Source organism: Dromaius novaehollandiae, chromosome 21 (genome assembly GCF_036370855.1).
Source record: "Dromaius novaehollandiae isolate bDroNov1 chromosome 21, bDroNov1.hap1, whole genome shotgun sequence".
Classification (NCBI taxonomy): Eukaryota; Metazoa; Chordata; class Aves; order Casuariiformes; family Dromaiidae; genus Dromaius; species Dromaius novaehollandiae.
In genome coordinates, this window is record NC_088118.1 from 4,174,831 (window position 1) to 4,187,455 (window position 12,625).

A 12,625-nucleotide genomic window follows, 5' to 3' on the forward strand; every position below is an offset into this window, starting at 1 on the left:
GAGACGGGGCTTTTTGGCATTTAATTTTAATATATTTATGTAATGCACCAAACGTGTTTTTCCTGATTTAGCTTAACTAGTGGAAATTTTTCCCCAGCCATATGAGAGCTGCTCTCTGTTCGTAGGATGCCTGATAAAGCACAGACTCGTTAATGCATCGGTGATCCATAGATATGACAAGGACCGACTTTGTAAATGTCATCTTTTTATTTTTTCCCTTTCTTTGCCCCTTTTAAAAAACATTGCAGCAGGTTTCTGACTAGTGATTTGCAGTAAACCAAGAACAAAGGTTTGGCAGCGTAACAGGAGAAGGGGAACGGAGAGGAGATGTCCTTTACAGGAGCCCCAGGAGAGCAGGTATAAAGAGGCGAGGCAGGGAGGGGCGGAGGAACCGGCTCTCCAGGCTAGCACCTCAATGGCCGTGTTGTCCCCGCTCCGGCTGCTCCCTCTTGCTCGCTCCCTGTCCTAGATGTGGCTCATAAGTTGCTGTTTAGCTGAAAGGCCTTGAGGATGTCCTGACACAGAGCCGTGGAAGTGACAGGGGGGTGCCTAATTGGTATGGCGATGAGTTACCGATGAGTTACCAGCTGATAGCTCCGAGACCCTCCGCAGTCCCTGTCGCGTCAAAACTTTTTAACTTCTAAGTGGCTAATCAGTCTCGATGGGACTCGCTTCTCTTTAGTTGTTGCCCCTAGCAAGAATTCAGGGACAGATCCTGCAAAGAGCCGATGGTTTTTGCCTCCCAGGACCCAGCGAAATCAGTGCGTCCCACAGTCAGGTCCTTTCTAGACTAAGGCAGGTGTCAATCATGTTGTCCAAATGGGATGTCTGGGAAGGAAGGGGATCGCAAGGGTTGGTGAGTGGCCTCGGAGGTGTGTTGGGTGGTTGTACAGGTTTGAGTAGGTGATGCTCTCTGTGTCCCATGGTACCTCTGCAAAGGCCTTGCTGGCATCAGTCTTCTGGTGTCCTTCAGGAGTGTCAGCCATGTGGCAGACTTGTGCGGTGTCCTCTAAGGGGTTTCCTTTGTTCTTTTCTCCTTTTTTCCACCAGAAGATGTTAATCCCCTCCGCTTTGGGCTGATAAAGGCACCTACCTAAAAGTACCTATCTAATTGTATCTCTTACTGGAACAGTCCCTTTCTCATTAGTGCCAACGAGGATTTCCAAATGCAGACTTGATGAGAAATGATTGCATTTGCGCTCCTTCCTTTTCCTGGGGACACGGAGGAGCGGGCAGGTCATGAGTGCGATCTACAGGATAGAGGCTGCTGTTCAGAGCCCAGACCATATCTGGCTGTTTTGCAGTGAGAGTCTCCTGCCTGTTTTAAGACATCTGTATTCAGGACTGGCTTTACATGAATTTGTAGTTGGGGAAGTGGGGGTGGTAAGTGCCCACGGAGCCTCTGCAGTTTATGAAGAGGTCTTGCCATGTCATCTCTCCCTGCCATCAGCTGCCATTCAGGCCTGCGGGGCACCAAGCAAGCAGAAGACTTCATTAGCGTCATTAGTTTGAGTGGTATTTTGTCATCGCATGCTACAAGGAGCTTGAAAGCCCAGGCGTCATTAGCGTGGCTCCGTCTGATCTGGAGGAGCTGAACGGATTGAAGGAGCGAGTCTGGAACGCCACACTTCGCCTCGCGCTAGGCACTGGTAGTTTTCTACAGCGATGAGAAATCTTTAAGTGTCATCATTTCCAGTAACGCCTGTTGCAGAGCAGCTAATTTGAGAAATCTTGCCTACCTGTGGAGACGGGGAAGTGTCACAAGCAATGTCACTTTCTGGCTTCTTCCAGGCTCGAGTGCTTGCTCTTTGGGCTGGTTTGCACTGAAACTGCGTGTTAGCTCCTGGCCTGTAACAAGGACACATACCAAGAAACACCTTTTCCTTGAGGCACTTTGCAGCCCTGGCAGCGAGGACGGGCAAAGGGAGGCTTGTTCCCCCTGCGTGGGTGTCTGCAGCGGCGCCAGGAGCGAGCCGGACAGGGTGAGGGAGCAGAGGGAGCTTTCTCCATCTGGGCCGTGGGCCGTCACATGCCAACGGTCGTGTTATCCCTTTCGTAAAGGTCTCGAGCTCCAGCCTGCAATCAGGTGGTTTTGCTCTCTCTGCTCTGCTGGGAAAGGTACTCTATCACTTCGGTGCCTCTGATCATTAGAAGCCCTCCTTTAATTTTCAGCCTGTTTATTCCTGGCTGGTTTATATCTATTTATTTTTGTGCCAACACTATCATTTTAGCTTCAAAGCTGTTCTACCCTTTGCTGTGGACCTCCTCCACCTGCTGTATTTATATAGACCAATCACATCCTCTTTTAACAACTCCCGAATCCTAAAAACTCCTGAGTCCTAGTCCAGAGCCTTAACAACAGGGCCATCTTATCCCGATCTGAGTAGAACATTTGATGGTTTTCTGAAGCGTTTTGCAGATGAATGTTTTCTGTTTTTCAGAGGTCCTTTAAACATAGATAGAGATGACTAAAATCACCTTGGCATCTGTCTTGCAGTGAGGGAGAGATCTGAGGATCCCAGACATCATCTGACACATTAAACTTCAGAAACGCCGAACCGTGTGAGGAGACAATTAGCATTGTTATCGTACTGTCGAGGGGGTCGGTTGTGAGCTGGAACAAGCCCAGAAAGGGGTGGAAGTACCCCAGCACGTAGAAGTGTTTAGCCTTGGTGCTGTGTTAAAAGCAAGGTCAAATCCGCTGCGCTGTCAGAGGAGGTGGCAGTCAATTAGTCTCAATATGCCAGCAGGGGAGGGACAAATTTGAGAACAGTGAGGGCTGCTGAAATTAAAGTTAATCTGTTACTAATCTCTGGTGGTGAAATCTGGAAGAAAAAAAATTGGGCCGTGTTTATGACTGATCGTTCACTCAGAGACGCGATTGCTGCAGAGGGTCTTTTGCTTGGCAGTCCAGCAAGAGCTTTGTGCAGAGCTGGGGCATACGGACCGGATAAAATCCACCCTGTTGCACCTGTACACTCCCTGCGTGGGCCGGTTTAAATTGTGCTTCAAGTACTCCATGTCCATGAAGTAAATGGCAAATCTCCTGATTTGAGGCTGTCCTTCGCAGAGATTAGTCCTGCGCTACAGTGTCACCGTGCTGCTACGAGTTTGCTGGTAGTTAAGCCACAACAAGCTGTCAAGACAACAGGCTCCTGCCTCTGCTCCCAGCTCGCTCCGACACATCCCTCACTGCCTCGATCTCCCCGTCTGTCAGGCGAAGCTAATGAACCCTCAGCCTCTCGTATCGGTGGTGAGCCTTGAAGAGTCAGTGCTTGCAGAGCACTCGGAGGTCCTTGCCATGACGAGTGCTTTCAGCAGAGTGATATTAATATTGGAGAAGGGGCCGGACTGACAACTCTGAGGAATAATCGTTGTTGTGTTATGTGCAGAGTAAACAAGACCTCTTCTGGGGTCTGAGCTGGCTCTACCTATGCAGCTACATCAAGATGTCTCTACTCTGGCCTGGGAGCAGAGGGGAATGCATGCAACTGTCCTACTGCTTTCTGTGCCTTTCTGCAGAGAGCTGAAGTGTAACCTGTCCTGTTTGTGCTTCCCCGTTACCCACTTGTTCATGTACCTACAGATGAGGAGACTGGATTTAGGATTTGGAGATGGCAAAAGCTTTTTGAGGCTCCTCAGTCACTTGAACCTACAGCCAGAAAAAGAAAGGATTTGGCCCTTTTCTCAGTTTCCTGAGCAATTCAGTCAGTGTAGCAGCATAGCCGCAGTTTCACGTTGTGTTCGGCTCAGACATACAAGCTGGGAAGTGACTCTGAGCTCCTCAGGCCATCAGTCATGCCGGAGGAAAAGCACTGCCAAGAAGAGCTCCGGAGTACAAGGGGTAAATCCTGGGGTGGTGTAAATCAGCGTGGTTTCCATTCATTTCCGCGGTGATGCACTAGCCTGGCCCTTAGCTCCGTGTCGCCTTCCACCCACCTCTTTGAACATAATGAGATTACTCTTTGAAGGAAGAGAAATTGATTTGTTCCTACCACCCTGACAACTGCGGCACAGCAAAAGGATAACGTGCCTTAGACTGACAGTGTCCGAGATTGCTTGTATCAGTGTGTGGGATTTGTGGAATGGATTTGCTCTGTACCGCGGCTACAGAGGAGCCCTGAAGACACCCTAGCATTTTGGTGCCACCAGCTGCCTCCAAGGGCTGTGGCAGGTAGCTTCAGCGATGGTGAAGGCCTCCTGCCAAATGCTCCTGTGCCATGTCGTCTTTAGGATTGACCTCAAGAGAAGTGAGGAGGTGAAGGGGTCAGCAGAAATGCATCGCTGTTGGGAGCAAAGACCAAGTCTTCATCCTACAGCCGTTACCTGGCTGTTGTGCCTTGGTGGATGGGCAGGGAAGGCTCCCGACAGCATCGCATGGGGGGGTGGAAAAGGTGCTGGCCCTGGCCGTGTGGGGCTGCTGGGTGGGACAGACCCGTCTCAGGGACAGGGCCGCGTGCTGCTTTGTCCCAGGAAGCCACCGCCAGCGCAGCGCGCTCCTGCCACAAGGCTCAGCCGCAGCTGCGGTGCGGACGCCTGGGACGGCAGGGACGAGTCTGGAGGGGTGGCGCAGCGGGGGACCGACCTGCCCGGCGTACCGTGGTTGGGGTGCTTCGTAAAAGTAACGGAGCGTTCCCAAACACCTTTTGCAGGGCTGCCTTGATGGTTGCCAGTCACCGGAGCCATATGGTGGGCGCGTACAGTGATTTGCCCTGTAAATTTCATTATCGTGCTGTTTATCTCTGCAGATTGGCCACTGGCACGTTTCTGAAGGGCTCAGCATGGACAACAGGATCTTCTCCTCCAACGTATCAGACAGTCTGTTCAATACCACGCTCATTGTCACAACCATCCTGGTAAGTGAGGGGGTCACCTACAGTTCCCATTAGCTCTTTGCCAGCCCAGTGTTTAGGGGTGTCAATCAGCTAGAATATTATTCCCGCCTCCTACCCCCTCTGCCCCCAGCATGCAGCACTGCACACTGATTTTATAAAGAACAGACGATCAAATCTCTAATTACAGCACTGAGGACAATTCATGACAGTGTAATTAAACTCAAGTTGATGTTTCATATGGAAATGATATTTGATGAGTTCAGAAGCAGCTGGGGAGAGGGCTGGGATGGGGATATTTTGCCATTTTACATTCATCTGTGAATGATGTTCTTGTTCTGTGTACAGCTGGTAGGCTGGAAGGGACAGTTGTCCCTTCTACCCATAAAATTATTAAAATTGCCTAAGATGGGTGTAACCTGAGACTCCACATCTACAGGCACCACTGTCCTCATATGACAAAATTCCCCTTCCACGTGCTTCCTATCCAGCGCTCTGCTAGCTCTCCCTTGATTTTTTCCAGTGCCTCTGCTCCTTCTTAAAAGCACTGAAGATCCTGAAGCACTCTTAGTGCTTTTGTTCCTACCAAGTTTGTCTGAAAAAGAGGCCAAACTAGCAAAGTAGTGGCTATACGCCTTTTTTCCTGCCCGCGCCAAAGGAAGGTGGGATCTGTATGTCCTGCCGTAAATCAGAGCAGTCACCAGGCTGCTCTAGCAGCTGCTGGTTGGGAAAACGACCGAGGTATGATCCCTTAGCTCCGACTCATACCCTAACGTGGGATAGATCCGCTCTTCCTCCTGTGTATCCCTGACACAGCAGGGGCTGGTGAATACCACTGCAGAAATGGCTCTGCTGGCTTTACGCTCCCTTGGGTTCCCGAGAGAGAGCTCACGGCAGCTTTCAGGCTCTCCTACGCCCTGGTCAAAAGGGACATATCCGGACTGGAGGTTGCTCTGGGTACACGTTGTCAGAGCCTCTGCCACCCCAGCGCCCCAGGGAGCCCGCTCCCCTCTGTCCCTGCGGCTCAGTGCCGTGCAGGTGGGACTCCTCGGCTAAGATGGGAATGACAGCTGCCCAGTTTCGATGCAGGAAAACCCTTACTTAATGCTGAAGTGGAACCATCAGGAGCTGGAAGGCAACGACCGTTACGAGGGCTTCTGCGTGGACATGCTGAAGGAGCTGGCAGAGATCCTGCGTTTCAACTATAAGATCCACCTTGTTGGTGATGGAGTGTATGGAGTCCCCGAGGCGAACGGCACGTGGACAGGGATGGTCGGGGAGCTGATTGCTCGGGTAAGTGAATTAGCTGTTCTTTCTAGCTGCGCTCTAGCGGGACTTGGCAGTGAAAAGCCCTGGTGCTTTATTAAGTGCTCCAAAATGATAAGGTCGGATTCGGGTTTTAGTTCATTCATGAGACTCTGACAGGAGGATCTCGATTTAATGGAGTCTCCTAATTGCAAATGCATTTGTGTCAATGTGACAGCATTTGAAGGAGACCAGTTAGGACCCCTGTCAGGGGGCTCTGCTAGGGGATGCTCCCTTCTGCTGGAAGGGAGGCTGGAATTTGAGGTCCCTGGGTAAGAGCTGGTTACAGAATGGATTCTTTTTTCTTAGTGGAAGAAAAAAAATCAATGAAAACTTGAAACAGGCAAATATGCAGACTCTGGAGGTTGGTGAAAGAAAACTTACAGAAACAGACTTTTGAGGCAGGGAGTAAACATCGCATTTCTACCCAGAAAAGTTTTGGCTGATTTGTTTCAACTCGACTTTCAGTATCGTTTTTGGAGGGGAACATTCTTGTTTGCTTGAAATACATAGATTGAGTTCTTTTCACAGCTCTGATCTGAGGTGTTGCGGCACAGCAGCTAGACTGAAAGCATGATGCTTTTTCGGGGTTTGACAACAATTCTGCGTTCACGTGTGCTCACTCAGGCTGTGCCCCCTCTCTGTTCCTTGTTTTCCTTAGCAGCTAAGGATAGTCTTTCCCCAGGGATCCTGAGGCTCAGAGTCCCTGAAATGCTCTGAAATTCTTGGTAGAATAGGCTTAGCCAAAGCTAACATTAAGATTGATGTTATTTAAATGGATACTTCCTTGCTCACCGATTTGTACACTGCCTCGTTATTGCTGAAGCACCTGTGAGTACCCAGTGACAGTTTCTCAGCTGGTGGCAAATCCGCACCGAGGCTGGTTTGTGATAACGTGCAGTGCTCGGTCAGGGGCACACCTGCGCCAGCCCATAGTTATCCTCGCTCTGGTGGTGTGTCCTCCTGCAGAGCAGAGGAGCCAAGGCCTAGATCTGTCCTCTCTGGCAGCAGGCAACGAACCGGGGCTCCTAGCGCAGTTGCTGGCCCCGAGCATCTCTAGAAGAGGTGTCAGCCCACCACACCTGGCTATCGAGGGAGACCTGGCTGACTGCAGAGCTTCAGCCAAGTGTCTGAAGTTGGGTGGGACGAGTCTGGATCTGAATGAGCGACTTGGGGTCACGCAGGACAGGGAATATACTGGCTCAAAATCCCTCCTTAACCGATGTCCTGTCTCCCAGGTCATCCTTTCCCCAGCGGAGCGATAGCGTTTGGCGCCAGCTGAAATTCCACCTCCGTCTGGCTCTTCTAAGGAATTTTCTGTACGGTTGTTTGCAAATGCTCTGGGCTATTGGCATAGTTTTTATACATCTATATTTATATATACGTATATGTATGTACATATACAAATACATATAAAACAGCTCTGCAATGTTTCCTTTGGGAGGCAAGGAGGAAAGCATGCAAAGCCGCGTGCGATCTCTGCAAACAAAGGAAAGGAACAGCTGCCAGGTTTTTGGCCTATAACCTTGGCAGTGCCTCTCTATTAAATGGGAGCTTCTGGAGGGTTTTTTTTTGGTAGAGATAAGTGTTTTAATTTCATCTTCACACAGAAACACTTGGTTTCTTCTTCAGCTCTAGCCTTATTTAGGAGGATTTTTGCTTCTGCTTCAGCAGGACAGCTGGCAAAAACCCTGTGTGAAGCTGAATCAAAAACTGGAGAAGAGAAAAAGCTTTCTCTGCTTTGTTCTTTCTAGACCCTTTAGAGTTCTTCTAATATTTTCAGTGAGTTTTTGATCATTCCCAGGAACTGGCACTTTGACTCAGTTCAGCCAGGGCAGATCTGGCCATGTGCGTGCTGTCGTGTTTATTCGGGATTGTTTGGGATTTTGCTTTCTGAGGTCATTTCACTGTCCTAGAGGTTCCCCTCCTTCTGTGATAGCCCAGAAGGGAGTTTGTCCTTGTTCCAGCCCCTTATTCATCCGTGAAACCACCTTAAGGACCACTTGAAATAGAAGAGCCAGGAGATGGTATGTTGGGCTCACACGTGCTTTGGCAGTGGATTTGTTCCCTGAGTTGTTCTGCCTCCAGCTTACACCGGTGCAGCCTTTGGCACGGGCAGGACACCAACCTCCCGTGGGGCTCAAAGCATCCTCCTGCCACGAGCGAGAGCTCTGCGCCTGGCTCTTCGTGCCCTGCTGCCTTTGCGTGAGAAGGTGATTCTAACCTGCCCCGGTCGGTCGGTCAGAACCATGAGGTTGATTAGTGCGCCTGAGCAGCAGGTCACTAAATTCCCTAGGTCCGTGTAAATTCCCCAGGCCCAGGTAGTACCTTTCCACGATTTCTTTTTTTTCTTTTGTCTCTGTAATCTTCCTGGCACTGAATGTCCTCAGAGCAACTATAGGCTATGTGGGAAAAGCATTTCATTTTATTGCTTCTAAATTAACCAGCCATTGATTTATTTTTATGCGCTGAAAATTCTATTACAGCTAATTGTGCGCTATAATATGATTGAGAAGGAAGCTATATAAACATAAATTTGTTGTTGACCCAAATATGCAAGTACACATCTTATCGACCTGCTCACAAAAGTAATTAAGAGCTAAGGAACACAGGGACCAGGATGGCCTGGGGGGTTAGTGGACAGGCTGTAGATACTCCCGCATCTAGATCAGCAGTTTGACTTGGGAAACGTGTGAACTTTGTTATCAGCTGATGGAGGTTTGGCTTGGGAAAAATCGCTTGGAAGGGCTCAGACCCCTTCCTGAGGGAAAGATGTCACAAACTCAGAAAGCACCAAGCTAATTGGTCCTATTGAGAATCGAGGGCAGGAAGGCTGAGCTCCTTTCTTACCTCCTTGAGTGAGCAAGGGTGTAAAACCACTTTCTGGATGGCATATAGTTCCCCTGTTAGCCTTGCCAGGTCCTGGGATAGAAGCCTTCAGTCTCCGGCAGGTAGGGTGACACTTCACATGTGCGCTATCTGTAACGAGGAAACGAGGAGGAAGGGTAAATCTTGCCGTCTCCTGTTGTTCGGTGTTGTAGCCTTCGGGAACAATAGGGAAGGGCTGAAAGAATTATGTCTCACTTCTTCCCATTATGGTATAGTGTCTCGCTTTGAGTCCCGAATGGTTGTCTCAGCTCTTTCTTTTCTTTCCATTACGTCCTTGAGCTGCAATGAATTCGCTAGTCCGATACAAGCCGACGAGTGTATTTTCAAGGCAATGTGACAGCTTTCTCTTTGTTTTCCTACAACTTATTTGCTGTCTTGGTCGTGGCTTGTACACAGTGCCTGTACATCAACTCGCAGTGAGCCTTCGGTGATTAACTCCCTGGCTGTGCTGGCTGGGAAGAGACGGGCTTATGCCCGAGAGATCCTTCAGCAGCAACCCCTGGATTTACCTATCTCGGAGCTGCTGGTGGAGAAGAGAGCTAAGCTAAGCTCATAGGGGGTGGGCTGGCTGGGTTTTGCCAGGAAGCTTTATTGGCAGACGTCTGAAACTGCAGCATTTCTGCAAAACCTCCTAGAAACTTCTCTGCTGTGGTGCAGCCAGGGATCAGTCCCCTGCGCTGTTGGGTGCCAGCCCCTGCCCGGAGCACCTTCCTCTCGCGCCCGAGCCCTAAGGCTGGTGCTGCCGCAGGAGAGGTGGTCGGTCTCATGCCACTGAGAACCGTCTCTGACCTCGGGAGCAGCAATGCCAAGAACTGAAAGGACATTAAAGCCTCGGGGGGAGGTTTCAGCTTGGTTGCTGGCGGCCAGGTGCACGTGAGGTGTGTTGCAATCAGATAGAGGCCCTCTGCCTTCATCCGCTCCAAAGACAGGGAGCGGTAGGAAGGGGACTGGAGTGGAAAGGAGGGAGAAGTTATTTCAAAACTGGCAGAGTCCTGCTCTTCGCGTGGTAGTGGGTGTTGGTGTTCAGCAAGAAAAGCTGTGCGTGGGTGAGGGAGCGAGGGGGAGCCTGCTCGCCTGCGTTCGCGCTGGCAGAGCTGACAGGGAAGGCTTGAGGAGGATGGGGAGGGAGGGCGAGCGGGGGAAGTGAGGCAGCGTAGGCTGTTGAGCAAACACAGCGCGGCGGTGGGCAGCGAGGTTTGCATCACGCTGCTGACTGCCAGCGCCGCACGTAAGGTGGTCCGTGCGATGGGAGCTAGCTAGGGCTCCCTCCCGCTCCCCGGAGCCTTAGGGTCCCATCCTGGCTGTTCGCTTGAAGGCGGACACCAGGCACAGACTCAATCCTCGTGCGCCCAGAGGTAGCTGCCCTCTGCCCAGGTCATGGCAGACTTGAGGCTGAAGTCTGCACTGATTCCTGGTTGTCCCATCCCCATCTGTGGCTTAAACGGAGGGCTCCAGCCTCCAGGGCTTTCAGTCTGTCGCTTTTCGTGTGCCAGAATTCACACACATCCTAATGTTTTTTGTTTTTGTTTTTTTTTTAAAAAAAGAAGGTGCAAGCAACCCTGATGTGGCCCAGGTTTTAAATGCAAGAATACACATCCAAGTGCCCAACCTGGCTCCCTCCCGCGGGAGGGGCTGGGGGACCCAGAATAGCTCCTGTCAGATCAAATAGGCAGCTGGAGCAGAAGCAATCAGTGCATTGATCTGGCGGCGGGGCCGTTCCAATAATGCCAGCGAACAGATATGCAGATCCAGATAGGCCGCTCTGTCATTCACTTGGACGTGCGCGAGCCGCTGCCCAGGTGAGCAGGCTGCCAGCTGAACCGCTCCGTGCTTTTAAAAAGCAAACCAACCCTGAACCCTGAGCAGGCTGGTTAGCCCACGGAGACCAGAGCTGCGCTGCGGGCGGGCGAGAATGAGAGCGGCAGGAAACGAGCCCTACCTAAATGTGCTGGGCTTGGAAAGGAGCCGGGCGCAGAGCAGGTGAAGCAGCAAAGCTTTCTCCCCTGGGGAGTGGGAGGCTCAAGTCTTCCCTTTCCAGCCGACTGCAGCCTGCTGTCGTGCTAGAAATGTTTGGGGGCAAGGGGTTGCGTACGGGCTCTTGGCAAAGCAAAGCACCGAGGCTGAGCTTCAGGAGCCAGGGTAAAGCTCATCCATCCAAGGGCCAGTCTGTGGTCTCACTTGAAGGTTGGTGGAGGAAGAGTGGCCGGGACAGGGAGGAATGGAGATACCAGACCGTGTGCTCTGTGGGGTCTTGGTCCTTGCAGCTTCTTCTGAAGCAGCCCATCCTGAGGTACAAAATACCACACATGAGCATGTCTGAGTGCTGTGATTGCATGCTCTAGTTCTGCCCGCCCCTGTGCTAGCTCTTTGGTGCACCAGACTGATTCCCGTGCAGCTGGGTTGCAGTCCGGTGTGACCCTGTTGCAGTCGCCACGTGGTGAGCTGGTGCTGCTTGCACAGAGTCACACGGAAGAGCTGAGGTTGCCCAGCACCTCTGGGGACCGTCTGCACCAACCTCCCCCCTGCTCAAAGCAGGGTCACCCGCAGCGACTTGCTCAGCACCGTGTCCAGTCAGGTTTCCAGTGGAGCAAGTGCCTGCAACGGAAACGCCCCTGCTAACTGGTCCGTAAGGAGGGCATTAGCTTCACATTGAGGAGGTCCTGAAGGCTGAATTCTGATTTCAGTTTTTTGAAGCCCCCTGTGAGCCAGGGCCAAGCACTGTAAGCGGTGTACGAAACAGCTTTCCCTGGCCTTGACCGTACTGTCAGTGCTCTGGGGGCAGTACTGGTGAGAAGCAGAGCCTTGTGTTTATCCAAGGCATTTAGGATGTGAGGTCCTGTTAAAAGTCAGGGAATCGCACTCCTGAAAGTGTTTCCAGAGCTGTCATTCCGGCTGTTTTCCCTGTGCTTCGCACACAGCTACAGGCAGCTTTAAGCCGTTGGGAATTTCTCATTGTGTCTTGTTTTCATAGCTTAATAGGCAGCTTGTGAATAACTGCAGGGCCGGAGCAGGGATCATCTCCCGGACGGTACCGAGTGCCGTGGGAATTTTTCTGCGGGATCCTCTCGCGCCAAGCGGAGGGCTGACGTCACGCTCCATTCATCACCGTTACCGTCAAGATGAGCCTTGTCAGCATCCGCAGCGAGGCGGCAGCCGCCTCCTCTGGACAGGCAATCCCTGCAATTTGCTCCTTAAGGATGCTTAAGTGTGCTCCTGCTTCAGGAGCCCAGCTCAGCAGGAGCACAGCACCAGCCTCTGCTCGTGCAGGCAGAGCCCACAGTTAATGCTGGGTATAATTGCAGCAAGTCATGCTTTTATCTCTGACGCCAGCCCACCTGGGCTTCCTCTGCTCTAGCGAGAGTTTTGCCCTTGTTTAAGCAGTCTTTTATTAAAGAGGCATCTGTCTCTACTCCTCTAATGCTCTGGGTCTTTTTCTAGGCCTATTTCGTGCAGACATTTACGGCTGCAATACAGCATGCACTGGAAGGATGAGAATCATGCAACGGTCACCTCCTGCTCCCTTCTTTGCCTCCCATTTCCCCTTTTTCCCCAGCACCAGGGTGTGGACAGAGTGCAGAAGTGCCAAGTGAAATCCATTT

At 51.4% G+C, this 12,625-nt stretch overlaps 1 protein-coding gene across 1 annotated transcript in view; it reads left to right on the forward strand.

Annotated features, from left to right (window-relative positions):
* Positions 1–12,625, forward strand: part of GRIK4 (glutamate ionotropic receptor kainate type subunit 4) — a 209,398-nt gene that overhangs the window by 174,888 nt on the left and 21,885 nt on the right. Inside the window, exons 11-12 of the mRNA XM_064524269.1 lie at positions 4,749–4,856; positions 5,922–6,125. Coding sequence (XP_064380339.1) covers positions 4,749–4,856; positions 5,922–6,125 — 312 coding nt within the window. The remainder of the gene's footprint in view (positions 1–4,748; positions 4,857–5,921; positions 6,126–12,625) is intronic.